The 27,419-nt window shown below is 46.4% G+C and overlaps 1 protein-coding gene and 1 non-coding gene across 2 annotated transcripts in view; both read right to left on the bottom strand.

The window, feature by feature from the left end:
• Positions 1-7,594: 7,594 nt before the first annotated feature.
• On the bottom strand, positions 7,595-7,792 carry LOC115871363. The gene has a single exon (XR_004047241.1). It is a non-coding gene; the product is annotated as a small nucleolar RNA SNORA74 (small nucleolar RNA).
• Positions 7,793-19,661: 11,869 nt separating this feature from the next.
• The window catches only part of KIF3B (kinesin family member 3B), a 17,568-nt gene continuing 9,810 nt past the window's right edge, over positions 19,662-27,419 (bottom strand). Inside the window, exons 5-8 of the mRNA XM_004697917.2 lie at positions 25,646-25,759; positions 24,866-24,971; positions 21,427-21,605; positions 19,662-20,544 (exon numbers count right to left, since the gene is read on the bottom strand). Coding sequence (XP_004697974.1) covers positions 20,448-20,544; positions 21,427-21,605; positions 24,866-24,971; positions 25,646-25,759 — 496 coding nt within the window. The 3' untranslated portion in view covers positions 19,662-20,447. The remainder of the gene's footprint in view (positions 20,545-21,426; positions 21,606-24,865; positions 24,972-25,645; positions 25,760-27,419) is intronic.

Genomic DNA, 27,419 nt, shown 5'->3' on the forward strand with positions numbered 1-27,419 from the left:
GGGCTTGCCACTCTTAACAAATTTCTATGATGCAGTAGAGCTTACCCCGCCTTCTGAATGAAGCTGAGGTGCAGGTCCCAGATTAAATGAGATCAGGTTTTCAAACTCTACGCAGTGTAGATGCTCCTCTGCTTTGTCCCACATTTCATCCCTCTGTGGTTTGGTTTTGTGTCTACATGCTTACCAGCACTTACTTGATTTCATAATGTTCCCAGCCTCAGACACATGGTAACATTCAATCTCCCAATCATTGAAGAAAAACAATCCCTGGAGACTGGAGTCCTGTTGAGGGAGCTCTGAACAGTTTGGGAAAGGTGTAAAGTTACTCGGGTTCCCTGACCCCACTGTTGTCGCCAGACACAGAATCGGCCTGTGTGATGGGTAGGTAAGTCTAACTCCTAGCCCTTCTGCCCATCACTGTCATTAAGGCTAGTGCTGTTTTTCAGCCTCCCAGAAGGCTCAGAAAGGTGTATAAAGTTACACTTTCATCCACTAAACTACTACTACTAATTACCTCTGACAGAAAGATGATGAGCATTTTCCCCCTACAATACCTTGCCTTCCATCCCACCTCACCCTCAGTTCCACTACATTTTGATAATAGGTTTTTAAGGGATTATTTTTTAAGTCTCATCAGCAACATCGAGCAAGATACAGGGGAAAAAAGGGCAGATTCCACAGCGTTGCCAAGCACCTTAAGAAATGTACATGACATGTAGAACATGCAATTCTTGCCCCTTGAGCAGCTAAGAGGGGGCTCTGACAGCTCTGTGCCAAAGATTCGAGTGAACAAGGGAATCATTTATTACAGGAAATTCTTCATTCCCCGAGAGCTGCTATGGACTGAAACATTTTGGTAGTTGAACTAATCCAGACAAAGTGGCCCTAAATTGAATCAAGAAGTCTTACAGGCTTAGAGAGTTTTCTTAATATCCATCTAGTAAATAGAACTGACTTAATAGGCAACAGAGAGTCAAGACTGGCTTCACTTAAAAAGCAAACATACTGACTGATCTGACTAGGCCAAACCAGTTTAAAAATAGGCCATGGACTGACCCTGCATTCCCCTCACTGCTAGCACTGCTCATGGAAGATAGTAAATATTAACATATGTGGGATAAACTTTAAAGGTCTGTTTAACAACTGCCCATCTTATGAGTACTATGTAAGTTTTATAAGTCAAAAGGAATATAAACAGCCAACTAACAAGCCAGTGACATGAATGTTTTCATGAGGATGAATGTCAGTACTTCTAAGTACTTGGGTAAATAAATGGTAGTCCTATCTCCAGAGAACAGAAAAAAAAAATTATAGACTCTCCAGATTTGCATTCTCATCATTATAAGAAAGGGCAGGTAGGTTTGTAAGGTTTCATAATCAGTTGTCAGAAAAACAGCAGTTACTCCTGCAAGATTTCATTAGCATTCTGACTCAATTCTGTTGAGATGATCCGATTCAGAAAGCACTACAAAACCACCTGTCACCCATCTTTCAGTAGCTGGATATTCATAAAAATTTTGTGATTACCAGGGGGCTTTCAAAAGTTCACACACACATACACACACACACAAAGAAAAACCCTAAAAAAATATGGCATTTTTCCATTAGCTTTTGGAAGCCCCCTGGTTTTAATGGAGAAGATTCCAGGAAGAATAGCAATGTGATGGAAAATAGCTCATCTACATGACTAAAACTATGCTCATTAAAACCAAACAATCTGGTCATCTAGAAAAGTCACTGCTACATTCTGGTGCACATTCCAGTATGAGATCCTGATCTAAGAATACTTATCACTAAGCATCATCAGATCAGGATGAATTTACGCCATCTCTGAGGAACAGCCTATACATCTCCAGCGGACCTTCTTTGGTCCAGTTAGTACCTCTCAAAAGCACTTTCAGCCCTTCTACCCACAGCAACGCAAAAGTTTGGGGTAAATTCAAATCAAAAGCCAAAAGTGTGTATTGGTACAGAAATGAGCAGATGTGTAACTCGAGCACATTCTTTCTGCTGAATTACATCCGAAAATGAGAATGTCCTACCTATAACTGTTGTTCCAAGAAGCAGGGTAGAAGTAGCAGTAAATTAGAAAATAGACAATTGTACAATTAAAGTGAAAGTTTTGAACTTCACAATAAACCTATATCCAGAGGTATCTCGGATATCAGTAATATGCTGGCCTTTAAATTCTCTAGTACAGCTATATAATACATGGACTAACTCTGAAAGGTGTGCATGCTACACAGAGCTGTGATGGTTCCTACTGAGGGACAAAATTCAAAGAATTCCCCAGGGATTCCAGTCAGGATCATTCTTTGGACAAAGTTGGATGGAGATAACTTGGTTTCTTGGTCGATAACTGCAATTGCTTTCTCATTAAGTCATTGGTTTTCTTAAAAATATTAATAAATGAAGTGAGTGGGTCTCTTTAGATCTTCTACAATTAGCCCGTTTGATGTCATCTAAGAAAGCAAACGCTCAGTGCAACCTCTTTTAATAAATGTTTTGTCTTAAGGTTTATAGTGTTTCCGTTCAAAGGCGGCGGCTTGCACATTGAGGAGTGGGGGGATGGGGGGAGTGGGTCACACAAGGGGCTGTTAACCACCACCGGTCAGCAGTTCAGAACCTATAAAGAGTTCTAGTCTTGGAAACCTATAAGGGAAATTCCACACTGTTCTATAAGGTGGCAATGTGAGACTCGATTCTATGACATTGAGTTTTGAGAGCTTCACTTTTGATTAATTTTTCAATATGCTTCTGCAGCTTGGTGCCCACAGTAAATGAACATAATGTCGTCTTTACTAGAAATCCCAGGAGTCACTTGCACAGGAGTTAAAGGACCCAGGCCATTCAGATCCTTTACACTAACTGTGATTAGGGATCGATGCACTGGCCGACATCTTTCAGAAGTATTCTCCATTCTGCGTGTGAATAATGTCATTCCTGGCTCAGATGGCATGTGAATCATTTCTTTTAGAAGGATAAGTAAAAGGCTGGCCCCTGTGAGGTGGAGTTTAAAGATGTCCCAGTGTTCCACCTTTTTCAAACTGCTGTACCACCTACTGCATCATCTCTCTTTTCAACTACTCTTCCTCATTTTAGGGTTCTGTAACTTATTGGAATGTCACACAGAACTCACAAACCATTAAGAAAACCACTCTCGGCTATGAAGGCTGTCAAGTCTCAGATCTGTCGGTAAGGCACCAGTCTAGAAGCCTTTCCCACCCCATGGGACTGCAGGAACTGATGAATCCCACTCAGTAGGTCAGATTACAGGTTGCTGGCTCAAGTCCCAAGAACCAGCAGTCAAAGGAAGAGGAGCCAGATGCAGGATTCAAAGCAAAGTGAATTTTGCCAAAGCATTCCCATATGTTGGATGCAGACCACACCCCCAAGGAAACTAAGGGGGGTGGTGTCAGTTACATCCTCTAGTAAGACTTGACTGAAGGTATATCCTACCTTAATCCTGCCTCATGAACATAATAGACAATTCAATATGGGACTATAATGACAGGCATAAAAGCTAGGATTTACAATAGATCACCAAACAGGGTTATGGCCAGAACGACAGCCATGCTCCTATTAATTCACTGCACCACAGATGGCAAATACAGTATTATAGTACCAGGAACTCTAGCACCACCCTCTTCTTACATTCTAAAGTATCTTATGCTAAAATCCTTAATGGGGCAGGGAGGACATCATGGGGATTTTTTATAATATGTAGGAGTATTCTTTAGAATTGGTTCTAGCACCTTCAGATCCTCCACTTTAAATTATTCTTTGGAGCCTTGGTGACAAAGTTATGTATGCATTGGGCTGCTAACTACAACGTCAGCAGTTCAAGACCACCAGCTGCTCCATGGGAGAAAGATGAGGCTTTTTAGTCCCATAAAGTTACAATCTCAGAAACCCACAGAGGCAGTTCTAGCCTGTCCTATAGAGTCACTATCACTCAGAATTGACTTGATGGCAGTGAGTTTGGGACTGCATGGACCATAAAGCTGTACTTCATAATTCTAAGCATGTTGTACTTGTGCCTGTTTTCTTTTCTTTTCTGAATTCGGAAGTACTGTGTTAGCTTAATTGTAGACGTCTTGCTAATATCTGATACTTGTCTGTTGCCTCCACCATGCCCCAGTCCTTGCCCCAGCCCCTTTCTTCCCTGCTCAACCAAGGCTGGGCTCTAGGGCACTATCCTTCCTAGGCCTGCCCCTACATTAACAAGGTCAGGAGGAACCACTACAGTCACCACCGCCACCCACCAGAGATGCTCACATTACATTTTTTACAATTGTACAGCATTTAGATCAGTGGTTCTCAACTTCCTAATGCCGCGACCCTGTATAATCCAGTTCCTTATGTTGTGGTGACCCCCCCCAACTATAAAATTATTTTTGTTGCTACTTTACCACTATCATTTTGCTACTGTTATGAATCAGGCAACCCCTGTGAAAGGGTTGTTCAAGCCCCAAAGGGGCCCCAACCCACAGGTTGAGCACTGCTGATTTAGATTATGATGGAAGATTATGGGTTTTTCTTCTTTACACTTCTCTGTATTTTTCAAATCTTCCAGAATAAGTATGTACTACTTTTATGATAGAAAAATTTAAATTTCAGTGCATTCTGATTCAATCATGTGAAACTTCTTTAACAAAATCCCCTTGTTTACAAAAGATTTGTGGAACTCCACAGAGTGGCATTAAAGGGTGATACGTGGAAGGTTTCTTTGTGTGTATTTTTTTGATACGTAGAAGGTTTTACCAAAATTGTGAAAATGCCACCTACCTGCCTGATGCTTTAAAGTCTCCCGTGGAGATCCCAGGACCTCGCTGGTCTATCCCAACTGTTAATATTTTTTTAAAACTTTAAATTTTTTTGTTGAAAATTGGGTAAAAACTGAGGAAATCCATTTTCCATCCAGCAATTCATACACATTTTGTTTCATGTCATTGATTGTAATCCCCACAATGTTACATCCCTCATCACACTTCCTCCCTGTGTTTCCTTGTATATTCCTCCTCCTTTCCTTCCTCCTTGCCTTCTGAACTTGTCCTTGGGCAAATGCAGCCCTTTTGATTTCAGAGGGGTTGGTTGTTCTAAGGTGTATGCACCCAGCCCTTTCCTAGTGGCAATCACTTCATAGACCTGTCAGTTGTTGGGTGAAAGCTGAGCAGCGAAGGTGAGTTCAGTTCCAGGCCTGAAGCACGCCTAAGAGACATCATCTCAGGGATCAATTTTTAATCCCTTAATAACCAGAGAAATGTACCATAAATCTTCCTGGCCTCAAAGAAACTAAGGACCTTTAAAGTGCATTTTAACACCAAAATGCTAAAAGCAGTGGTGCTAAAGTGATTGGGTCCATGAATGGGTTACTTCTCTATTTTCATGGTCTATAATAAAAACATCCATCTCCCCACCCCACAGCCCCCCAGCTCCAAATGGGTTTTCTTCCTGTCTTTAATGCTAATGTTGGGATGTGAAGTTGAGAGTTTATAAAGGGCTTTTCACAGGTCTTAAATCTGGAATATCACAACCACCCCAAGAAGTGAGAAAACTAGGAGGGCCAGTGAAGTAACTTTCCTAACATCACATAAGTCACTGCTGCTGGACCCAAGCCTCCCATTCCAAATTCCTTCAGAGATACTGTGGCAGCCAGCCTCCAAAATGACACCCCCACCCCTGCCCTCCTGGTATTAACAACCTTCTTAGTCCCCTCCCACTTTGAATAAGGCTGTAACTAAGAGGATATTGCATAAACGGAAATGACAAAAGTGTGACTTCTGGGATTTGGTCATAAAAGACCCTGCAAGTTCTGCATCCTGCTCTTAAATCACATGCTGTTGGGGAAGCCAGCCAATTGGTCAGGAGAACCTATGGGGAGAGACAGCGGCTGGGGCCCAGGCCAAGGCGGACAGAAACTGAAAATGAAAGGCCGGAGTCAGCGGCACACTAACAAGTTGCTCCTGGACTCGGGACCCACAGGAACCGCATCAGGTGATGTTTGGGTTTCTGCCACTATGTTTTGAAGTATTTTGTTACACCTCACTGTATCTAATCTAGACGTAGTGCCTTCCCTCTGCCCCTCTGCATGGCTCTTGCCTTTTATGAACTACTGAAATACAAATTAATTGTACATATTATTTCAAGGTGTTCCCAGGCCCTCTGAAGCCAATTCACAGTAACAGTCACAGTAGGGTTACTAACATTTTCTCTGCAGCCCAGAGAAGTCAAACTACTTGTCTCAGCTCATGTAGCCAGTGTGTGCCAGAGGTAGGATTAAAATCCACACTTTTGACCAACTTGCTATTTGGCCTCCCTGAAGCCCTGAGGGACCTGGGTTTCAGACCACTGCTCTAAGCTCACCCCTCCCACCTTCTTCCTTCTCCCTCCTCCTGTCACCAGGTAGGTTGCACTTCTCTGGTCCCATTCTAATCATAATTCCTAAGACCCATTGTAGGCTCACTGCCATCCAGGCAATTCTATTCCAACTCATAGCGAGTCTACAGGGCAGAGTAGAATTGCCTTGGTGAGTTTCTGAGACTATAAGGCTTCTGAGAGCAGAAAGCCTCATCTGTCTCCTGCAGAGCCATTGGTGGGTTCAAACTGCTGAACTTGCTATTTGCCTAACACATCCACTATGCCACCAGAGCTCCATTGTGTGCTAGGCTCCACCAATGACGGGGTGGCTGACTTTGAGGGCCTCTCATCTAAAGGGATCACAGACACAGAAACAAACACTTATTTAAACAGTAAGATCATTGTCTTATTTGGACAAGGAAGTGGCAAGTTCTGGGAGGCAGGTTTCACTGAAAGGATGGTTTGGTACCGCCTCAAAGGCACAAAGAGGATTGGGTGTGAGGTAGAAGTTGACACTGAATGTGGTAACACTAGGGTGAGGGGTCGGGGGGGTGTGAAGATGCGAGTATATGCATTTGGGAAGGGGCCAGCAGGAGAGCTCTGGGATCTGGTGGCTGGCAAGGGGACAAGAGGTGGACCCTACCAAAAGGAGGTCTAACTGCATGCTGTAAGAGCCCAACCTTCAGGGCCTGGCTGATCCAGGTGCTCAGCACCATTTGCTAAATGGATTTATAAGCTGGATCTGTGCTAAGGAAGCTCTGTTAATTATATGCCAATAAAACTATTTTTTAAAGGCCTAACTGAACTTCTACTATGTTATACTAGAAACATTATAGGACCACATTTATTTACTACTTTACCCCTTTTTATCTGGTGGATAAAAGCCTAGAGTCTTATGGCTCTACTCGATATGTTCTCTCAAAGAGTTATCACTGAAGATATGGGTGAAAAACCAAATGGTGCCCAGCTATCAGAATAGCCTCTGGGGCCTTAAAGGCTTGTCTTCAAACAAGCAGCCATCTAAGTGAGACATCCGGTCAACTAAGTCCGCATGAAAGAAGCACTCGTCTGTGTGATCCAAGGACTGTAAGTAATATAACTCAACTGAGAAGGAGGGAATGGTATCAGAGCTTAAATTCTGAACACTCCGTTTACAGATGGCAACGGATGAGAGTGGAAGCCCAAATTCTATTTGCAGGGTCCCCTGATGGATAAGCTTCCTTTTTTTCCTTACAATGTTTGCATCCAGAAAAGATGAACTCCACGTGAGAAGTCACTCCACTCTCAGAGGTGCAGAATGCTGCCCAAAGGTACGTGCCCGCAACACTGAAAATGTGTGGAGCCACACCTCACTAGGCGGTGCTTGCTCTTCCAACAGTGTAACACGCCATCCCAGGCATTGTGTTACCTCGACCATAGTCTAGAGATGTGAAAAGCCTTGCTATCAGACAGCATTGTAAAGTTGATTATGGCAGATGTAAAAGCACCGTTATCAAGTCAATTCCAACTCATAGCAACCCTATAGGGCAAGGTAGAAATACCTTTGTGGGTTTCCGAGACCACAACTTGCTATGGGAGCAGAAAGGCCCACCTTTCTTCCACATGGTGCTGTAGTTAAATTAAAACAGGACATGTGATCACATCATTTCCCTTTTGACCCATTTAAAAGTTGTGTCAGTTTTTAATATTTTGTTTTCCTATGTTTTTGTCTGTTTTGTCATTATTGTTGGGTGTTTGTGTTTTTTATGTTTTTCTGTACGTGGAATCCAGGATAGGTAAAACTAAAGAGAAAATAACTAGATTAATAATTGCCTGGGGGCATGGGAGGGGAGGTTGGGGGGGGACTAACAATGAGTATGAGAAGAAAATGTTCCGAAATGGATTGTGGGTGATGACTGCACAACCCTTCTTAATATTACTGAAAGATTAAATTGTATGAAATGTGAACTATATGCCAATAAAACAAAAATAAAAGCCTAGAGTTTGGTGGGAGCTGAAAGGAAGGGATGTCTCAAGCTGACACTAGGTAGGGAAAAACTCAGTAATTATAGCTACTTTAGGTACACAAAGTATGTTAAACCCAACACATTTCTTATGTACTACTAATCCATTTCAAGGGGGGAAGGGTGATGGAATCCATTCATATCAACGATAAAACAAGGTGTATCATCTGGAAATAAAGCTAACACAAAATGTGCAGATCCCGCATAAAGCAAGCTATGAAACGACACTGAGACGCAGAAGATGACAGTTTGCCTTAGATTGGAAGCCCTCTAACAGGTAAATATGAATGATCCCCAAATTAACCTGGCCAGGGTCAGCCCAAGGAAAGTCCCTGTGAAATTTGATTTTGTCAAAGTGGCCCATTTTCAACTGAAAAACTAGATGCATCTATTTTTTTCCCTCAACAAAACTCCCTCCCATTTACTGACCTTATGCTTACCCTGTGCAAGGACTTGATATGCATTGTCTCATTTCATCTTCACAAAAGCACCATGGGGTGGATACTGTTATTATTCATATTACACGGATGAGAAAGCAGCAACCCAAAAGGGAAATAACTTACCCAAAGCCACACAGCAAGTCTGAGAGGGTTAAATGTCAGGGTGTCTTGACCCCAAACCTAACCACTCCACTCAAGGAAAATTTGAAAGAGGATGGTTTAGGACTTGCCCCAATATTAAAATGTATTAGGAAGCTACACCACCACATCCCACGCCCCTGAAACGGCCATGGAATTGGCTGTGCTTCAGAGTGACCTTACCTTGGGGTTTCGAGGCTGTCAATCTTTATGGGAGATTGCCTCATCTTTCTCCCTCGGAGCGGCTGGGGAATTAACAGCCCATGTTTATTTGAACTCACAGTACCGCCAGGACGCGCTCATGCTCAAGAAAGGTACAGACAAACCCAACGGATACAGGTGTGTAAGACACTGTAGGGCAAGCTAAAGGTGACAATTTGGAGAAAAGACGGAAGTCAGGACACAGAAGGTGATCACTGGCGAGCATTCAGAAACAAATTAAATTGGATCATCACCTCAAGTCTAAATGAATTCTATCTAAATCAAAGGTGTGGGTGACAAAAGGAAATTATTTGGCGAAAAAAAAAAATTCAGACCAAAAAATCCTGGAACTGGAAATCTTTCTAAGCATGATATGAACGTCAACAATGGTAACTAAAAGTAAACTCAATAGATTTCACTACATAAAATTTAAAATACAGTTATGGCAAAAAAATATTGTACTATAGTTTCAAGACAATAAAGTTGGAGGGAAATATTTGATAACGGGTTCAGAGTCCTATTAAGCAAAGAACTCTTAAAAGTCAACGGGAAGCTTCTCAAGAGAAAAATGGGCAAATAAATATGGTCTAAACACATCTAGCAGGGAAGCAACAAAGCCCACATGGAAGAAGCACACCAACCAATGGGATTAAGAAGTGTTTAGGGTTAGATATCAGGCATCACAAGACCCAAAACATACAATCACGCCCCCAACAAACATCAGAAATGTAGGTGAGAGGAGAGAGCTGACAGTGTAAAACATGAAAACAGAAAGGATTTATAAATCATTGAGAGTTCACAAGGGTTGGAGGAGGGGGAGGGAGGGGGAAACAGAGGAGCTGATGCCAGGGCAAGATATGATAAAATAACAATTTATAAATTATAAAGGGCTCATGAGGGAGGGGGAGTGGGGAGGGAGGGGGAAAATGAGGACCTAATGCAGGGGGCTTAAGTGGAGAGGAAATGTTTTGAGAATGATGAGGGCAATGAATGGACAAATGCGCTTTACACAATGGATGGATGTATGGATTGTGATAAGAGTTGTATGAGCCCCTAATAAAATGAATTTTAAAAAAATTGAGATGCCATTTTTTCAATAGACCAAAAATTAAAAATACACACAAAACCCAGTGTTGGTAGATTCGGAGAAATGAGCATAACTCTTGCACTGCTAGTGCAGGGAGCAAATTCAGTCCTGTTAGAAGGCAATTTAGGAATTCAGAACAACTATAAGTGAACAAACCTTCTGATCTAGTCCTTTACTTCCTGTGGGAAATTCAAGAGTGAATGCTGCTCTATGTTAAGAGGTTGCTTCCTAATAGCATTGTATAATCTAGTACAAATATAGAAATGACTTCAATGACCAGTAAGAGTATCCAATTCTGGTTTCTTTCTATAATGGATTATAATAGTTTATTATACCGCCACCATGCCAATAACACAGGTCTGTATTTGTCCATTGGAAGCAAACGTACTGCTGTGTAGACAGGACAGGTGTGTCATATAAGTCCAGGCATTGCGTTTGAACCATGGGCCTTAGCTGGCAAATGAAGAGTTTGCATAGTTCTATAAAGCAGACGATTAACAAAACTCAAGCTGAATTTCCAGTGATGTATAATTACTTTTCTGGATAGTTTTAACATCAGAAGACACAATTTTTATAATCGGAATATTCAATCTATCAAGTTCACGGCAAAAAAAAAAAAAGCCTAACTCAACTCCTACTATGTTGACTAGAAACATTGTAGTCGATGTTTATTTCCTAGTTAACCACCTCAAGGAGCTATCACTGGTTCATTTTGCAGGTAAGGAAACAGCCCAAGGGAGGGTAAGCAACTTCCCCTTGGACGTGTCAAGATTTGAACACAAGTCTGGCTTTTTCCACAATGCTGCACTGCGACCTTCAATACCACAATGAATGCTTACTAATAAAAGCCTGTTAAGTGCCAGGTACTTGGGTGGCTACTTTCATTCTTTCAGCAATTCTGCAGGGCAGGCATTCACCTTCCCACCCTGCAGTGCCCCAGTTGGCTAACGCAGGCTAAATAACCCCCACAATCCTCCCTGCCCTGTGTGCCCTATTTCTTGCTGATCCAGCAGCACGCTATCTTCTCCTTGAACGTGCTTTGCCCCTGCGGCTTCGGCTCTTCTACTTGTCCTTAAACTACTTTGAAGTTCTTTGGCTTGTCTGCAGTACTTAAATATGTTATGCAAATGCTTATTTATGCCATGTAGTTATGTAAACTAGAAAGTTGTCAAACCGTAGTTCATCGAAGATGAATCTTGTCACCCAGCCCAGAATCCCCGAGGATGTTTGGTTGGCTGGCAGAAGGAAATCAAAGCCCATCAGCCTAGCCAGGCTCCCTCACAGTTTGGCTTTCATCCGTTTGGTCACCTGGCTCTGGAGTGCCCTGGTCTCTTCTCATTCTTGATCCTGATTTCATGCCTCCTGTGTTTGCCCACTCCATCCAAGGACCACCCCCACCCCCGCACAGCAGACCACCTGGCCCGGAGAGGTGTTCAGTAAATAAATGTTCACTACACCACTAAGAACAAGGGTCTCAAAAGGACCCTGGGAAAGGAGCAAGGGAAGGCAACACACTGAACATCAGTCACCTGGAGACTGATCTCTGGGTTGGGCTCGCCTGCTTTAACATAATCAAAACAGCTACCACAGGCCAGGCACCGTGCTTTAAACATATCCTTGTGTGGGCAGGAGCAGCTCTGGTGACTTTAGTGGTTTATGCATTGGGCTGCTAACCAAAAGGTCAGTAGTTTGACCCCACCAGTCCCTCCAAGGGTGAAAGATGCACAGCCTCGGAAACCGAAGGGCAGTTCTAGAGTCAGAAAAGACTTGATGACAATGGGGAAGGCTTATAGATAAGGAGCATGGGGCTTCGGCCAAGGAACTTCTCCAAAGGTATCCATGCAACGAGAATAAAAACAGGTCCCTGGCCACAACCACTGACCAGCATTTAGAAATATCCACTCTGGGGACCGTCATCAGTCAAGCCACCCAAAACAGTAAAGCACCCAAACCGAGAAGCAAACCCACTGGCGTGGAGTTTATCCCAACTGGTGGCAACCCTACAGGGCAGAGTCCAGCGGCTCCCTCTGCAGGGATGCCGAGACAACCTCTTCCCGGGAGCCGGCCGCCTATCTCAGCCCACTGCCGTCTGTCTAGTTGATTCTGACTCAGAGCCACAGGACTCCTTAGTTGACACAGCAGCCAGCAGCTCTGAGCACTCCACACCAAGCAGCTTTCCCAGCGCTTCGCCATTTGAATACAGTCATCTAGGAAGCCCTGGGGATGATCTTTTTCTGACAGTCATGAGAGCAGAGCCACAGGGGAGTGAAGAGACCTGCCAAAAGCGCAGAGCTAGTAAATGAGCTGAAGCTCAACCGGCTGTCTGGCTCCTGCAACCACTGCCGGTGCTGCCCCAGTCACCCAGAGCCGGAGCGGGTAGGGGGGGGGAGCCAGGGTGCTCCACCCTTTGGGTAGGTTCTCGTGCTTGCTCTTCATGTTCATTCTTTCAATTCTCACTGTCAATGCCTGTGACGCTCCAGATGATGGAGACAAAGTAAATTCGGGCCGCCTCGGGTAAGATGTGGCCAAGCCTCCTCGGCAGTGGTTTAGGGCTATGGGTTGGGAGGCAACGGGGAGTGGCTGAGCATGGGCATGGGATCTTTCTTCATTCATGGTGATGAAAATTGCCTGAAGCGGCGGGGAGGGTGGCTACCAAGCAATGATCATAATGCGTCATGAAATGCACGCAAGCCATGCAAGGCGTCCTTGGTTGTCCACTGTAAATGGATGGATTGCACGGCACACAGGGGTCCTTTACCGCAGTGAACCTGGTCTTTTATGCAGGCCCACTTGGGGGGAAAGGCAAAGGAAGCATTTCAATCCGACTTCAGGTCAAAACCCTTGCCCCATTGCACCCTCTTCTTTTTCTCCCACCTCTCCCAGCTGAGTATCAGCAAATCCAAGTATCTCCCCCTGACCCAGGGCTCCCCCTCTCATAGAAACCCTCATTAGGGGGCCCTCGTAAGCCATCTCCTCACTTCTCCCCTTGCACCCTCTGACCTGTTCTCCACAGACCAGACCAGCCCACAGCAAACCAGGCCAAACCCACAGCTGTCCCATTGGCTCCACCTCACAGTACCCCAGTAGGACAGTGTCGAATCACCCTATTGGGTGTCCCAGGCTGTAAATCTTTATGGATATACACTGCCACTTCTTTTTCCAATGTAAGTGGCCAGTGGATTCAAACCACCCTTTGGTAAGCAATGGAGTGCTTTAACCATGTTGCCACCAGGGCACCTCAGATGAGCTAGAGCAGTGGTTCTCAACCTATGGGTCACGACGCTTTTGGGGGTCGCTCAACCTATGGGTCACGATGCTTTTGGGGGTCGAACGACCCTTTCACAGGGGTCACCCGATTCATAACAGTAGCAAAATTACATTGATGAAGTAGCAACGAAAATAATTTTATGAGGAACTGTATGAAAGGGTGGCGGCATTAGGAAGGTGGAGAACCACTGAGCTAGAGAGACCTTTTGAGAGTCCTGTAAGAGCACCTTCTTCTTTTACTGAACATCTCCAACAACCTAAAAACACGATTCGTTTAAGAATTCAGATTGGTCACTAGCCACCTTCCCTCCCTCATTGCCTCCTTGCTGTCCCCCAAACACACTCCCTCTTCCTCTGAGTTACTTTCCTGCCAGGTACTAGTCACTCACAAACCTTTCTCCCCAAACTCATTCAGGGCTCTGCTTTAGGGAAGCCTTCCCTCTCCCCACATCCAATCTAGCCTCCTCTCCCTAACCCCTGACGTGCCTTATTTTCCTTCTGGGCATTTCTGACCACTTGACACACTTGTGAGTCATCTGTGTCCGTCAGTAGACGGTGACAACCCTGAGGGCAGGGACCATGTCCAGTATCCCTAAGACCAACACCTAACACATAGCAGATGCTTGAAAAATGACAAACTGAAGCTGACACAAAAGACTTGGCTCCTCTTCCTACCTCTAGGGTAGTCACAAAGGCTGGTCACTGCATGTACTGTGCCTCTTCCTGAAATCAGAGCTGCTCTGTGCAACCCCTTAGTGCTCTGTGTCACTGGCCACTGTGAATCGCACTAATTTGTTAATGACGTATGTTCCCTGCGAGATTGGGAGTGGATGAAGAGGGTCCCTGGCTGTAGTCTATGAGACCTACCAGAGTCTTGACCTATAAAATAGTTTATTGGCAGAACAAAGACGATAAATTTGAAGCCCAGTGGTTGAAGTTTAATTTCCTTGCTTCCAAATGCAGCGAGGAGATCAGCCCACTGCCCTGGGAGAGGACTTGACCCTGATTTCTAGGGAACCAAGAGCTTGCGATGAAGCTCAAGTGCTCCCTAAGCTGTGCCAGAAGGCTCCTGGCAGAGTGGGATCCACCAACTGAGCTGAGAACTTGTGTGAACAGCAGGAAGACTTAAGGCAGGTACTTAAGTAAATTGCTTTCTGTTATCGTAAAATGAAACGATAGCATGCAAGCCTGGCTTAATGAGAAAGCACTGGAGTGTAAAAGAGGCTGTACTTCATTCATCCACATATATAAAAGCCTTCAAGAACTCCCTCCCTCCCTCTCTCTCTCCAGGACGTACCATGGCATCTAGACCTTTCAAAGACCTCTTGTTATTCACTCCCACCACTGCAGGTCTCTAAAAACAAACAACACAAAACCCACTGCCATCCCGTCATACCAACTTATCATGACCCTACAGGGCAGAGCAGCACCGCTCCTTTCAATGTCTGAGACCCTTCATCTTTAGGGAAGCAGAGAGTCTCACCTACTTCCTGAGGAGTGACTGGTGGATTGGAACCGCTAACCTTGAAGTGAGCAGCTCAATGGGTAATCTGCTACAGCACCCAGGCTCCTCCTGAAGCCTCTAAGATGCCTCCACTACCAACAACTTGCCACAGGCTTGTTCAAAGTTCTCTGTCTGGCTCTCTGGGAGCAAGGCTCACACGCCGCCTTTGTAAAGCCTTCCTCTCTGAACACATCCCTTCTCCTGACAGAGATCACTTGGCTCTGAGCTGCAAGTGTCAGCATCCAGCCAGTCAACTCACATGTCAAGCCCAGAGAAGACCAGAGGACTTGTCCACAAAGAACTTACTGTCTACTGGGGGAGACCAAAGCAAATTAACACAAGTTGACAAAAGGATTAAGGAGGAAGTAGAATGGTGGGCGAGCCCACACAGCTAGGTGGAGATGTGGGACACTGGCTTTGTGGATGGTATGGAAGGCCTCTCTGCGCAGGGGACACTGAAATTGGTAGCAGATGGAGGAGTAGGATTTGACTAAGAGAGAGGAGACACGAGTCCAGGCAGGCAGCACAACGCTTGACAAAGCTGTGGTGCCAGCCTCACTCGAGGGGCTGGGCTTGGGGAGTGGTGTGAGGAGGCCAGCCTTTGGGTAGGTACTGATCGGTAGATTTGCTTCACCATCCTGAAGGTCAAAGTACAATTTCCAAGGGTTAAGTAGTTTCTTGGCCGTTTTTTTTTTTTTTAAACAATTCAGAGGTGAGAAGGTAACATGGTAAGACCACGCTACCCCGCCATGTACCTCCCCTGATGAATCAGCCACTGGCCTGACCCACAATTCTATCCTTTTTTTCTTTTCTTTTTTCTATCCTTTTTTTCAATCTTATTTTTTCCCCTATCCATTTAAAGAACATACATTTCTTCAAATCACTCTTGTAACTCTGCCTTCTGCATAATGGACTTGGAGTGAATTTAGACCATTTTTGAGGCTAAACCAAGCTACGGTTTTTTTACTCTTCCTGAAAGGAGTGTAGAGAGCTTCTGTATTCAAGGGCATCTCACAAGGAAACATAAATCAGAATTTTTTGCCTAAGACACATATGCCACTGTCTTCCTTAAGTTTCTTGTTATAAAATGTTTTTAGTAAGTCATCTACACCTACGCCTCACTTGCCAACTATTATCTGACAGGCCACATTTACAATGGTGAAAAATCTGACCCACTAGTTTGCACGTCAAAGGCATAATGTCTGGCAGTATAAGGCCCTAAGGTAGGAGGTTAAGAGTAAGGCTGGCTGTGACGGTGAAGGGAGAGTGGTCGTTTGATTGGGAGTTATCTAATGATGTGGTCATCCTCCAGTTTTTTGCAATGTTGATTCTCAAGTAACCACCTGGTTTTGGAAACCTAGTTATGAGCCAGGACTCAAGAAATAATTAAGGGTTCGCATCTTTCTATTGAGGCCCAGGATTTTCCTAGCTATGGTACCATCCAGACTGGTTTCCAGTAGGGCGCAAGTTATTTGTAGAGACCTCTAAACACTGGGCCCCATCACAACAATGGCCCCATCTGAACATGTCTGCTCTGGGCCACCCACTGTGCTTGTTACTTTGAATGTGTTTCTGTCCCTCACAATGGCCCTGTAAGGTACAGACTTTGACAGACAAGGGCTCGCAGGCTCAAAGGGGTAAACTAAATTGCTCATGGTCACACAGCCAGTAAGCAGTGACACAACCAGAATCTCTCACTCTTTCCACACAGCCCCTACTTGTAAAATGGGGTGCACAGCCACCCCGATGGGCCAGGGCAGGAGAAACCACAAGGCAAATATGTGGGCTTGTTTTCAGTGTTTTGTTTTTCTCCTGTGGTAACATGAGCTGTTCTTGTATTTTAAAAAAATATATTTTATAGGAGAACGTATACTCAATTTAAATGTAAAGGAATTTTAAAGAACACATTACAGAAAAAAAAAAAAAGAACACATTACAGCAATTCAAAGGAACGTGCCTGTTGGCCAGGCTGCTGCCTCAGCCACTTCAGGAGGAAGCATGAGAAGAAGCAGGGATTTGTCACTTGGCCTACCTTCACTTTAGCCCCCGTATCCTTGTTGCTACATTTGAAAAAAAAAAAAGCGAACATTTTGACTCAACCTTCATTTTCCCACCCACCCCCTCCTCTCCCTAGACAAAGGAAAACGCTCAGAGCGCAGTGTGTCCGCAGCAAGCTTGTCGTTTTCAAAAGCGTTCGTCATTTATGAGGACATCGCTTTGTAGGTACAATAAATTTGATTGATCTTTATTACACAGCTTAGTTTAGAATCACTTTTACATTCCTAGACAAAAGAGATGATACAAATAAATAGCAATTGTAAAACTTAGAGCCCCAAGTCTTGGCATATTCTTTGTCTAAAGGCAGCCAAAGAGAAGATCAAGATCGATGGTAGAAACTCGAGGAGCCATAAAGCCCACTGCCCCAGGCTCACCCCTGTGCGAGCGTCAAACGCATTTCATTTCAGAAACAAGGGCCCGGGAGGAAGGTGGCAGAATTTCCAATCGTACAAGACAAAGCCTTGCCCAACCGGCAATAGCCAGGCCGCCTAGTCTTATCCGGTTCCCTCTAAGCATTTGCCTTAGGCTTTGATAGCCTCCATTTCATCTGCTGATGGTGTTCAGATGGTCCAAGGTGTTGTTCGCTGTTGAGTCTTGACATCGTGTGGGAAACCTGAGGCAGAACTGATACCCCAACATTCAAAAGGAAGCGACACTTCGCAGAAACTTGGCAACAAGTCTACATTCAGTGAGGGAGGACTTACAAGAGTCAGACGGGAGAGCAGAGAGAGGCCCAGGCCTGCGCTGCAGAACCCTCTGGTGCCCGTGGTCAGGGAGGTGTGGGTGGAGCGATTCAAGCAGCATGCAGGCATTCCGTGGGGAACAGTCCAATGTTTGGTCAGTCTTGAAAAGTGCTTCCGGCCTATGATTTGTGGCCTTGGGTTCTGAATCCAGGGGTCTGGGGGACTTTCAGTCCAAAGTCAGATTGGTTCCTACTGAGCAGAGCAAGCAGGGGTCACACAGAGTCACACCCGCCTTCTCCCAGCTACTCTCCTTCGAGTCTGCAGACTAGCTTCCAGACTCTAGTCGCCGCTGCTGAAGGCCCTCAGATGGCTTGGAACATGCCAGTGTGACTGCAGACATGGAAAGCTGGCCCCTCGGGGCTTGCTCGGTCCTTTACACACCTGGCTCAATTCAGAACCCTAAGCAGCAGCTTTCTGGCAACAGTGAGGCATTCTACCGTCTCCTCTCGTCAAATATTTATTGGATCCATTTTGAAAGAAGGAAAGCACCAGAGCCTGCTCTCGAGGGGCAGCTTCATCGGCCTGGTGTCCTCCGACGGCGTTTCCACTAGGAGATAAGCCCGACGAAGGACAAGGCAGCCTGGTCTTTACATAACCTGCCAACTGGACTCTCTTCTGTCATCTTAGGAAAGTTCCACAAGCCGTTCTTCAGCCAGAGTAGCCACCTCGAGGCAGCAGTGTTTAGGGCTAGGGCTAGGGCTAGCTCCAGTTTTCAACTCTCAGATGAACGACAACAGATATTTTCAACCTACTCCACTTGGACTAGTTTGGAGGAAATCTAGATCTGGGCATAGCACACAGATAACCATCCCAAGGTTCCACACCTCCTCTCCAATAGGCAAATCACAAAGAAGCCAGGCGTGCCCCCACAAGAAAAGATGAAAGGCGGTTCTGGAGACTGCCAAAAGGGCCTCTGGCTCAGAACAAATGGTTACAGAAAGAGGGGAGGAGCTCTTGCGAGAAGACAGCTCTCCACTGTGGAGAATGCTTAGACATTGCACTTGTGTATTTCACATCCTCTTTCCCCAGGTTCCCATCCAGACACAGGCACAATCCAACCCAAGGCCCACCTGAGCTGCCATCTTGCTGAGGCACCATGCCAGCAAGGCACGCCAGCGTGGCAGACCTGGGGACTCACACTGCCCCCACCTCAGGTTTGGCTTGTGGGCTCAAGATGTCCACAGGGGAGCCCTTCCAACCTGGGTCAGTCACTCAACGGGCCTTGAATACAGGCAAAAGGCAGCAACCATGCACTCGTGTATTTCTCAACTGGGGCAAGTTCTTGGGTCTTTCTCACACACAGACATACCTGGACACACTCACCGAACACAGGCTTGCATGCCCAACCCACACACACTTGTGAGCTTCTCTTGGGGGAAAAAATGAGTACCGTTCAACTACTGACCAACATAAAACAAAGCTTTGAATCTCAGTTATACGAAGAACTAAAACTTACAAACCAAACTAGTCTATGTAAACGGGAATTCCTAACTCTTCTCTTCTGAGCCAGTTCCATCCTGCTAGCTGCTCTTCGCCTGCATCCTGGGCCCCACCTGTGGGGAGCCCAGAGTCTTCAACTGGGTGGCTTTCCACTGAGGCAGGCAGGCAGGTGTTCTCTGCTACCCTCTGCTGTCTCCTCTTCCCATGGCACTGAGTCTCTGCGTCTGCCTGATCACCATGCAGACATGGTGCAAAGTGGGGGATTCAAAAGTGCCACCATACCTCTCTTCCCCCAGCTCTAGTCCTGGCAGAGAAGGCAGAGCCAGCCTCCCTCCCCGACAAGACAGGCCCACTTCGGGGCGGCGTTGGTTCCCGGAGGTTGTTCGGGTTTTTTTTGCTTGGGGAGGTTGTTGTTGACCAAGGCTTGAGAGGCACGGTGCCTGCACCGGGCACCGGCTGACAGACGGACGTCTTGGACAGGACAGTCTTGGTTCTGAGGTGGTGCGATGCTGTCCCTCTAAACCCTCCTCAAAGGTGAAGGGAATGGCCTTTCTGGCGCTGCCGACCTCCAATCCTTTGGGAGCAGGAACTAGCAGCTTCCGAGGAAGACTTCTCCTGCTACAGTAGATCCAAAGGCAGCACCACTTCTCGTGGAGGTGGTGGAAGCGAGATGGCGGATCTGCCCACTGGGGGCTTGGATCATTCATATGAGATTCCTCGTTCCTACCTAAGAGAACAAGCACCCATTCAGATTCCAGGGCTTTCCATCTGCAACCTCACTGGCGTTTAATCCTGAGGTTCCAGAGACATGCTCCTGCTAAGGCGACTCCTGGTCTTGTCCTCCTTTCAACAAGAAGGGAGCCCAGTCTGAGAGCAGGCTAGGAAAGGAGGGGGAGGCGGGGCAGGCAGGGAGGGAGAAGAGAACTGAGGTCACTGATCTTCTCTTGCTCTCCACTGCCACCATCGCACATGACCTGACCCCCTGTGTTTCTGAGATGCTATGTAAAAGAGGTTTCCCAGAGGAGCTGGGGGCCAGAGGAGGACGAGCATGTTGCGACCAGACTGGGTCGGTGAGCTGCAAAGAGGCCATCGCTTCTCTTCAGGGAGATGGCTCTGAGTTGGGCTCAAGTCCTCTCTGCAGGCTTTGCTCGTCTCTTCTCTCGGAAGGCAAATGTTGTTTATGCCCCGGGAGAGGAGGAGCTGGCTTTACTTCGGAACCAGCCCCCGAGACTGGGGATAAAGTTGAGATGCAGGTGCTCCTGAGGAAGACGAGGAAGACCCCGACTTCCTTCCACTTTTGGGCCTGCAAGAGTCAAACACAGGTTTACATCACAGGCCCTTCATTTTGGTCCTGACCCAGGTCAAACTCTGTGCCCATCAAGGGCCATTAGCCCTTCAACATAGCCTTTCCTCGCTGGCCGGAAAGCCACTACACTTTCAACTGTAGATGCCGCAGACTGACTCCGCCTGCCCACACGGCCTGCCAACGAGAGAGTGAACACTCAGGGCAGGGACTCTGATGCTCACTCAGCTCTTGTCAATTGGTTAAAATCAAATCTCGAAAGCTTCTTGAAATTGGTCAATTAAAAATAAGTCAAGTATGCAGGCAGAATTCTTTCCATTTTTGGCTTTCCACCCAGCTCATTTTAAAAATCCAGAAATTTGAAAGGTGGAGCTTCTCAGGAAGCATCAAGTTAAGCACCAGGCTGTTTTAATGGGCAAGGGACTGTCAGCACCGAGGCCGCGAAGCTGTGGCTCTATGCAGGCCCATGTTCGAAGCCTGGCTCTGTCAGCTGACTAGCAGGGCTTCCTGGGACCCACCTCATTTCTCTCATGCTCTACGACTTGGGTTTTCCAGCTATGAAACAGAATCGATAATACTATGCATAAAATTTTCCAGAAACTCAGGAAGAGGGCTCTTTTAATGGCCCCTGGTACGAGGCCACATTTCTTACAGGCAGGAACTGGGCGCTTCAGGTATTCTGGTGTTCAATACAGCTGGCAGAGTGCCTGTACCATAAATATTTGTGGAGTAAGTAAGCAAACCCAGGTGTACTATGGCCACACTTCCTGGTACATTCTACAAAGTGTCTCAGGATAAACAAGCACTCTTGGCACCCTCTGCCTTAGTTTGCTCGTGTTCCAACATGTTCTATTCAAATACAGACAATCAAAAGCCACCCACCTGGCCTTGGATTTCTTATTTGCAGTGCTTTCAAAGGAGGAGGCATCCACCTGAATCTCATCTTCATCCTGCAGTGCCGCATCCAATGCGGCCTGGACTTTGGGGGCAATGGCAGGGCCCTCGTAATCCCTGGTGGTCCGGCTGGGCATGTCCAGCTCTAGCAGTACGATGTTTTCTGCCTGTTAGGAGCACAGCCATGAGCAATTAGGCGGGACCCCAAGCCACCACAGCATGCAAGCAACCCCCACTTTCTCTCAGAAGTGTCAACGGCTTGCCCTTCCAAGAAACAACAAAAACAAAGTCAAACTCATGCCGTCGAGCGGTCTCCAACTCATCTTCCCCCTTGAGGATGGGGCAGTGACGCCTCTGTGGGCGTCTGAGACAGTAACTCCCCACAGGTGCCTCATCTTCCCCCTCAGAGTGGCTGGTGGTGAACTGCTGATCTTGTGGTAAGCAGCCCAATAGGGCTCCTCATAGGCTACTCAGAGCCTACCAAAAGCTTGCCAAGAAGTGATGGCGCTTTATGATTGTTCCCCCTTGTGGGGTTATAGATGATTTTTATGTTTTCTCTATATTTTCCTTTAAAACACTAACCCCCCACACACACATAAAATGAGCATGTATTATAGCCTAAGAGAAATCAGGGAAGAATGACAAATGAAATGAAACTCATTTACAGCAGACAGTATGAAAATCCAGAAAGGTTATGAAAAGAATCCAGCAGTCACCCATCTCCTCCATCACTGCTACCAGGCCTGGTGAGCGTTTCAGTGGCAGAGGGGAGGAGGCAGGGCTGTTGTGTATGGATGGCGGGTGTACGCAAGAATAGCTCTGCCTCCTATTTGGCCTTGGAAACAATGTCCTTCACTTGGAACCAGTGTGAGCCTTCTCCCAGGAAGGAAGAACACCGTGGCTTCACCTCAGGTCCGCAAGTCTCAGGGGTCCCAGGGGAGGCCACTGCAGGGAGGAGACAGGGAGAGGGAGCAGCTCCATTTCTCTCTCTGTATAGTGGAACACTATAGGAGCCTTGGTGGCACCGTGGGCTAGCCATTGAGCTGCCAACAGCAAAGTCAGTGGCTCAAACTCACCAGTCACTCTGCATTAGAAAGGTGAGGCTTTCTACTCCCATAAAGCTTTGCAAATCTCGGAAACTCAAAGGGGCAGTTCGACTCTGTCCTCTTGGGTCACTAGGCACTGGAATCAAGTTGATGGCGGTGAGTTACATTGGGATGATATGTATAGTTTCTCTCGTGTCCACTGCTTTAGATGCTACCAACCTTTAAATCACGTCCCCAAACCTAAACCAAAAGCTTTTGCTGTCAATTCTGGATCACGGCAACCCTACGGGTCTTGGGAGAACTGCTTTATGAAAGCAGACTGTCACGACGTTGTCCTGTGGAGCGGCTGTTGGGTTTGAACCTCCGACCTTCTGTCTGGCCGCCAATCATCTAACCATTGTGCCACAAAGGATAAGCCTGTGGGCTTAAAAACCATGTTTTGGGCTCAAGATATAATCAATGAACTGTGTGCTTCTGAAATTTCTAGGAAAATGCTACTTCGGCTTCAGATACACCACTCACATACCCCCTTTTCAACAGCCCACCTAATGCATTGTTTTGCTTCGGCTTTATATTAAATAACTTCATGACAAAAAAGAGCAGCACCTGCGGAGCTAACTTATGCCCAGCTTTCTGTTCTGGCTGCCAAGGAAGAGTCAGAAACATTCATCTTTAAGTGAAAAGAAAAATAATACAGGTTTCCTGTGAATTGTAAGGAAATAGAGGTATGGAGAAAGAATATTTATAGGGAGTGTACCTCTATCAAGAAGGCCAGGTTGCATAATGGTTACACACTGGGCTGCAATTCACAAGGTTGGCAGGTCAAAACTATTAGCCGCTCCTTGGGAGACAGATGGGGCTTTCTATTCCTGTGAAGGGTTATGATCTCAGAAACCCACAGGACAATTCTACCCTGTTCTATAGGGCTACTATGCATTGGCATGGGACTCGGCAGCAATGAATTTGTTTGTTTGTTTGTTTTGGGGGGGAGGATTTCCACCAGATGAGAGAACCAGCTCACATTTCAATTTGTTTGCCCAGATATTTGAATTCATCTATACACATCTGGCACAAATTGTTCTACAATGTGCTTTTTGACTTAACCCTGTACATCTCCTGGACCCCCCATGTACCAGCGAGCTTCAGGCCAGACTGCAGACGAGAGGACAGAGCCCACAGTGAGTGCTCAGGAAGGGAAGTGCTCACGGCATCAGCACAATATTTGGGGGCTGCTAAATGTTCTCAATTGTGGCCCTTTAAATAGATGCAGTTAAGATGCTAAATGGAAGCACTGTATTGCTTTAGCACACTTCCATCTCCGGTCTTGACACTGGTCACTGGTGAGTCCATTCAGACTCAGGGCAGCTCCGTGTGTATCACAGTAGGGCTGGGTTCCCTGGGACTGTCTATGGCTTATTTTTCTAAAGTAGACCAACCACCAGGTCTTTTTCCTGAGGCTCCTCACAGTGACTTAGAACTGCCAACTGTTTAGTTGGCTGCCATGATCATTCACTGCTGCACTACCCAGAGACTCCCCCTTGTTGCTCGATTCTGATTCATGGTGACCATGTGCGCAAAGTAAAACTGCTCTGGAGGCTTTTCAAGGCTGTGATCTTTCAGAGATAGATGGCCAGGCTTATCTTCTGAAGCTCTCTAGATGGGCTCGAACTGCCAACCTTTCAGCTAGTTGTTGTGTGCAAACCATTTGTGCCACCCACCCAGGGGCTCCTCTCTGTCACCACACAGCTACCTTCCCACAGTCTCCCCAGAAGCTCACTGTTAATATGTACTGACCATGATGGACATGAGAATCCCTGGGGGTGCAGGGCTTTGAGTTAAGCATTGAGCAACTAAACACAAGGTTGTCAGTTCAAATCGACCAGCCATTTCAACAGGAGAAAGACGAGGCTGTCTGTTTCCATTAGAATCCAGTCTTGGGAACCCTAAAGAGCAGTCCAACTCACGGCAGTGGGTTTGGTTTGGGGTTTATTATACAGAGACAGGGTATTTGGAAGGAGCCCTGGTGGTGTAGTGGTTGTATATTCAGCTTCGATCCACAAGGTCAGCTATCGATTCGAGATCACTATTCACTCTACAGGAGTCTCAGAAATCTATGAGGGCAGTTCTACCCTGTCCTGTAGGCTCACAGGGAGTCGGCATCAACTCACTGCAATGGCAGTGAGTATCTGAGTGTGTTTGCGTCTCCATTCCGAGTTCTGATTTTCCATGTCTCATTCTAGTTTACCCTTTTACCTACGTATTTTTCCATTATAAACCACCTCTGGAGAGAGAAAAGGTACAAACAAACCTGACTTTGCAGAAGCGTGCCTAAGGGTTTACAGAAATCTAAATGCCTCCCTGAGAGAAGGGAGAAAGCTCACCCGGTACCGGGCCTCAGGGCGAATCATCATGGACATTCGGGCATGCTGGCTCAATGGCCTCTTGTAGCCCACGGCGGAGGCTGGCCGCTTCATCATCTGCTGGTTCCTGAAAAGGGACTGCAATGGTTAAAGGCCTGGCTGCAGGGCGGTCACAGCTGAGCTCAGCTGAGCTCTGGAGCCTCTATCAGATGAACCAAAAGCCAGACAGAACTTCCCTGCACTGAGGGCAGACAGAAATGGGACAGGGGCTGCTTATCTTTACTGGTCGGATGGCTTTCAGATGGATTCAAAGTATAAACATCATGGGTGTTTTTATCTAAAAGGGCGTTTAGTTCCCTACCCCCACTCCCCCCTCCAATCCAGTTCCTACAGGGCACACACCAAGTATGTCTGTCAGCACCCCAGACTCGGGCACCCTTGGCAGGAATCTCCCATCTTTTCAGCACCTGAGGATCCTCAGCCCTGTGTCCCACTAGACCTGACACCCAAGGTGACACCTGACACCCAAGGTGACAATTTGGGAAGTGCCATTAGTTCAATAGTGCCAGCCTCCAGTTCCTGATACGGCGTCATGACCAGACTTCGACCTCAGGGGGCCCCCCCGTGGCAGCCCTAATGCTGAGAAATGAGGTTGGTTCTGAATGTCAATGACTCAAACAGTGCTGTGGCCAAACACCGCTGATCACCATGTCCAGCTGATCAGCAGCCTCTCTCTCTTCTTAAATCGCCCCCTTCTCTTTCCTCCCCCAATTTTCCTACTTAAAGTCAACAGTGACTTACTCCAGCCTGGTGATAGGATGTAATTTCCAATGATCTTCCTCTTCATCAAAGAAGGATCTATTCATAATTTTACTTTTTTCTTCCAGAGGGATGAAGTTTTCTATAATAAGATGCCTGTAAGATACATATACATGGGTGAACACAGATGGAGAAGAAGGCTTAATTGGTCAGTGGTGGCTACCTGGTGACCAAAGCTATGAGTGAGGAGGTAAATGTTAAGCTGCCCAGCAAACATACCGAGCAGGTACTGTGGGCATAACATCACACCAAGAGCTGGGATTCTGACATGCGTGACATCCCATCGGTCCCTGCCTGTGACAGAGCGGGTGGTGGTGCTGCTTTGTCCTGAGAATACAGGAGCTGCAGCTTGAGGAGGTGAGAAGACCCGTGAGGGTTGATGCCCAGAGCTACACTGAACACCTGCTGATGTGAACACCTTCTGCAGGGTCACTGGTGTTTGGAGTTAAGCTGCCCTCCTCCAACTCTGTGGATCAGTGCCCCAGCTAGAAAGCCTCAGGACTAACCCACTGGGACAAGGGGTAGCGCCTACTGCCTAGCAGCCCGTTAGGGCACTGGGGGCAGAGACAGCTCTTGAGCTGAGTCTCTCCCTGAGATGTGGCCAATGGGGAGCGTGGCAAACAATGAAACTGGAATCCACTGGGCTGTCTCTCCACGGCGCCTACTGTCTCCTGCACCTCTGCATGGATCTTCACTCTTTCAGGGCCTCAGTACAGAGCAACACCCAAGGGTGTCCTGGTGGGAAAGGGGCAAAGCCACCACCTCAGAGCTGGGGGCACTACGAAGAACAGGCTGGATCATTGTTTGTTGAAAGATAAAGCAAAAGAAATGACTTTCTTGTGGGCGGGGAACTTTGAGAGATTAAATGTTCCCTTATTTTGTGACATTTAAGAAATTACTTTTCCTAAGATATATTTGGGTGTTTTAAAGGTTTTACTGGTTATGAAAGGCTCTGCTTACTCATTTGAGAGAAGAAGAGAAACACAATTACCCACTATCCAGAGACAACTACGACTTTGTTCTGATCTCACCCCCCCACCCCCAGTTCCACCAAGAAAGAGGACCCACACAAGCATTTAATTTTAAGGGCTCCTTTCCAAATTTAAAACTCAGTCATAAAAAGATCCCCTTTGAAAGTTACTCTTTAAAGAAAATGCCCAACTAATGATGTGGAAGGACTGGGAAGGGAAAACATTTTGCAACCCGAAAGGAAATCAGGGATTCGGACCAAGGCCGTGGTTAATTACTCGCTCAGTGGTTATCCAGTCAGGCCACACATGACCACCTACGAAGTCCTGAAAAAGACCTTGCCCAGACCTCAGAGGTCGGCAAACTTTCTCTCACAACAGGTTAAAAATTATTCGAGAGTCATAAATATATTTTTACAAATAAATTAAACTGCCATTATCTAAATAACATCCTTTACAATTTTTCGATTTTACTTTAGAGCCACATGCATTTCAGGAGGAACCGTGCATGGCTCGTGACCCGCAGTTTGCCAACCCCTAGGCTAGACCAATGGTTCACAAAATGTGTTCACTGAACCAACAGAAGCCACATCTGGAAGTTGTTGGAAGTGCGCATTCTCAACCTACTGAACCAGACTCTGGGGGGAGAGCTGAGCAATGTGTGTTTAACAAGCCCTCCCTGTGATGCTGATGCCTGCAAAAGTCTGAGAACCACTGGCCCACACCAATGCAATCAGTCTCTGGCGGGAGCCCAGGCAGGCTTCACTGTCTCTCCAAGCTCCTCGGAC

This window comes from Echinops telfairi, unplaced genomic scaffold (assembly GCF_000313985.2).
Source record: "Echinops telfairi isolate 266 unplaced genomic scaffold, ASM31398v2 ScPeMD7_5592;HRSCAF=6446, whole genome shotgun sequence".
Classification (NCBI taxonomy): domain Eukaryota; kingdom Metazoa; phylum Chordata; class Mammalia; order Afrosoricida; family Tenrecidae; genus Echinops; species Echinops telfairi.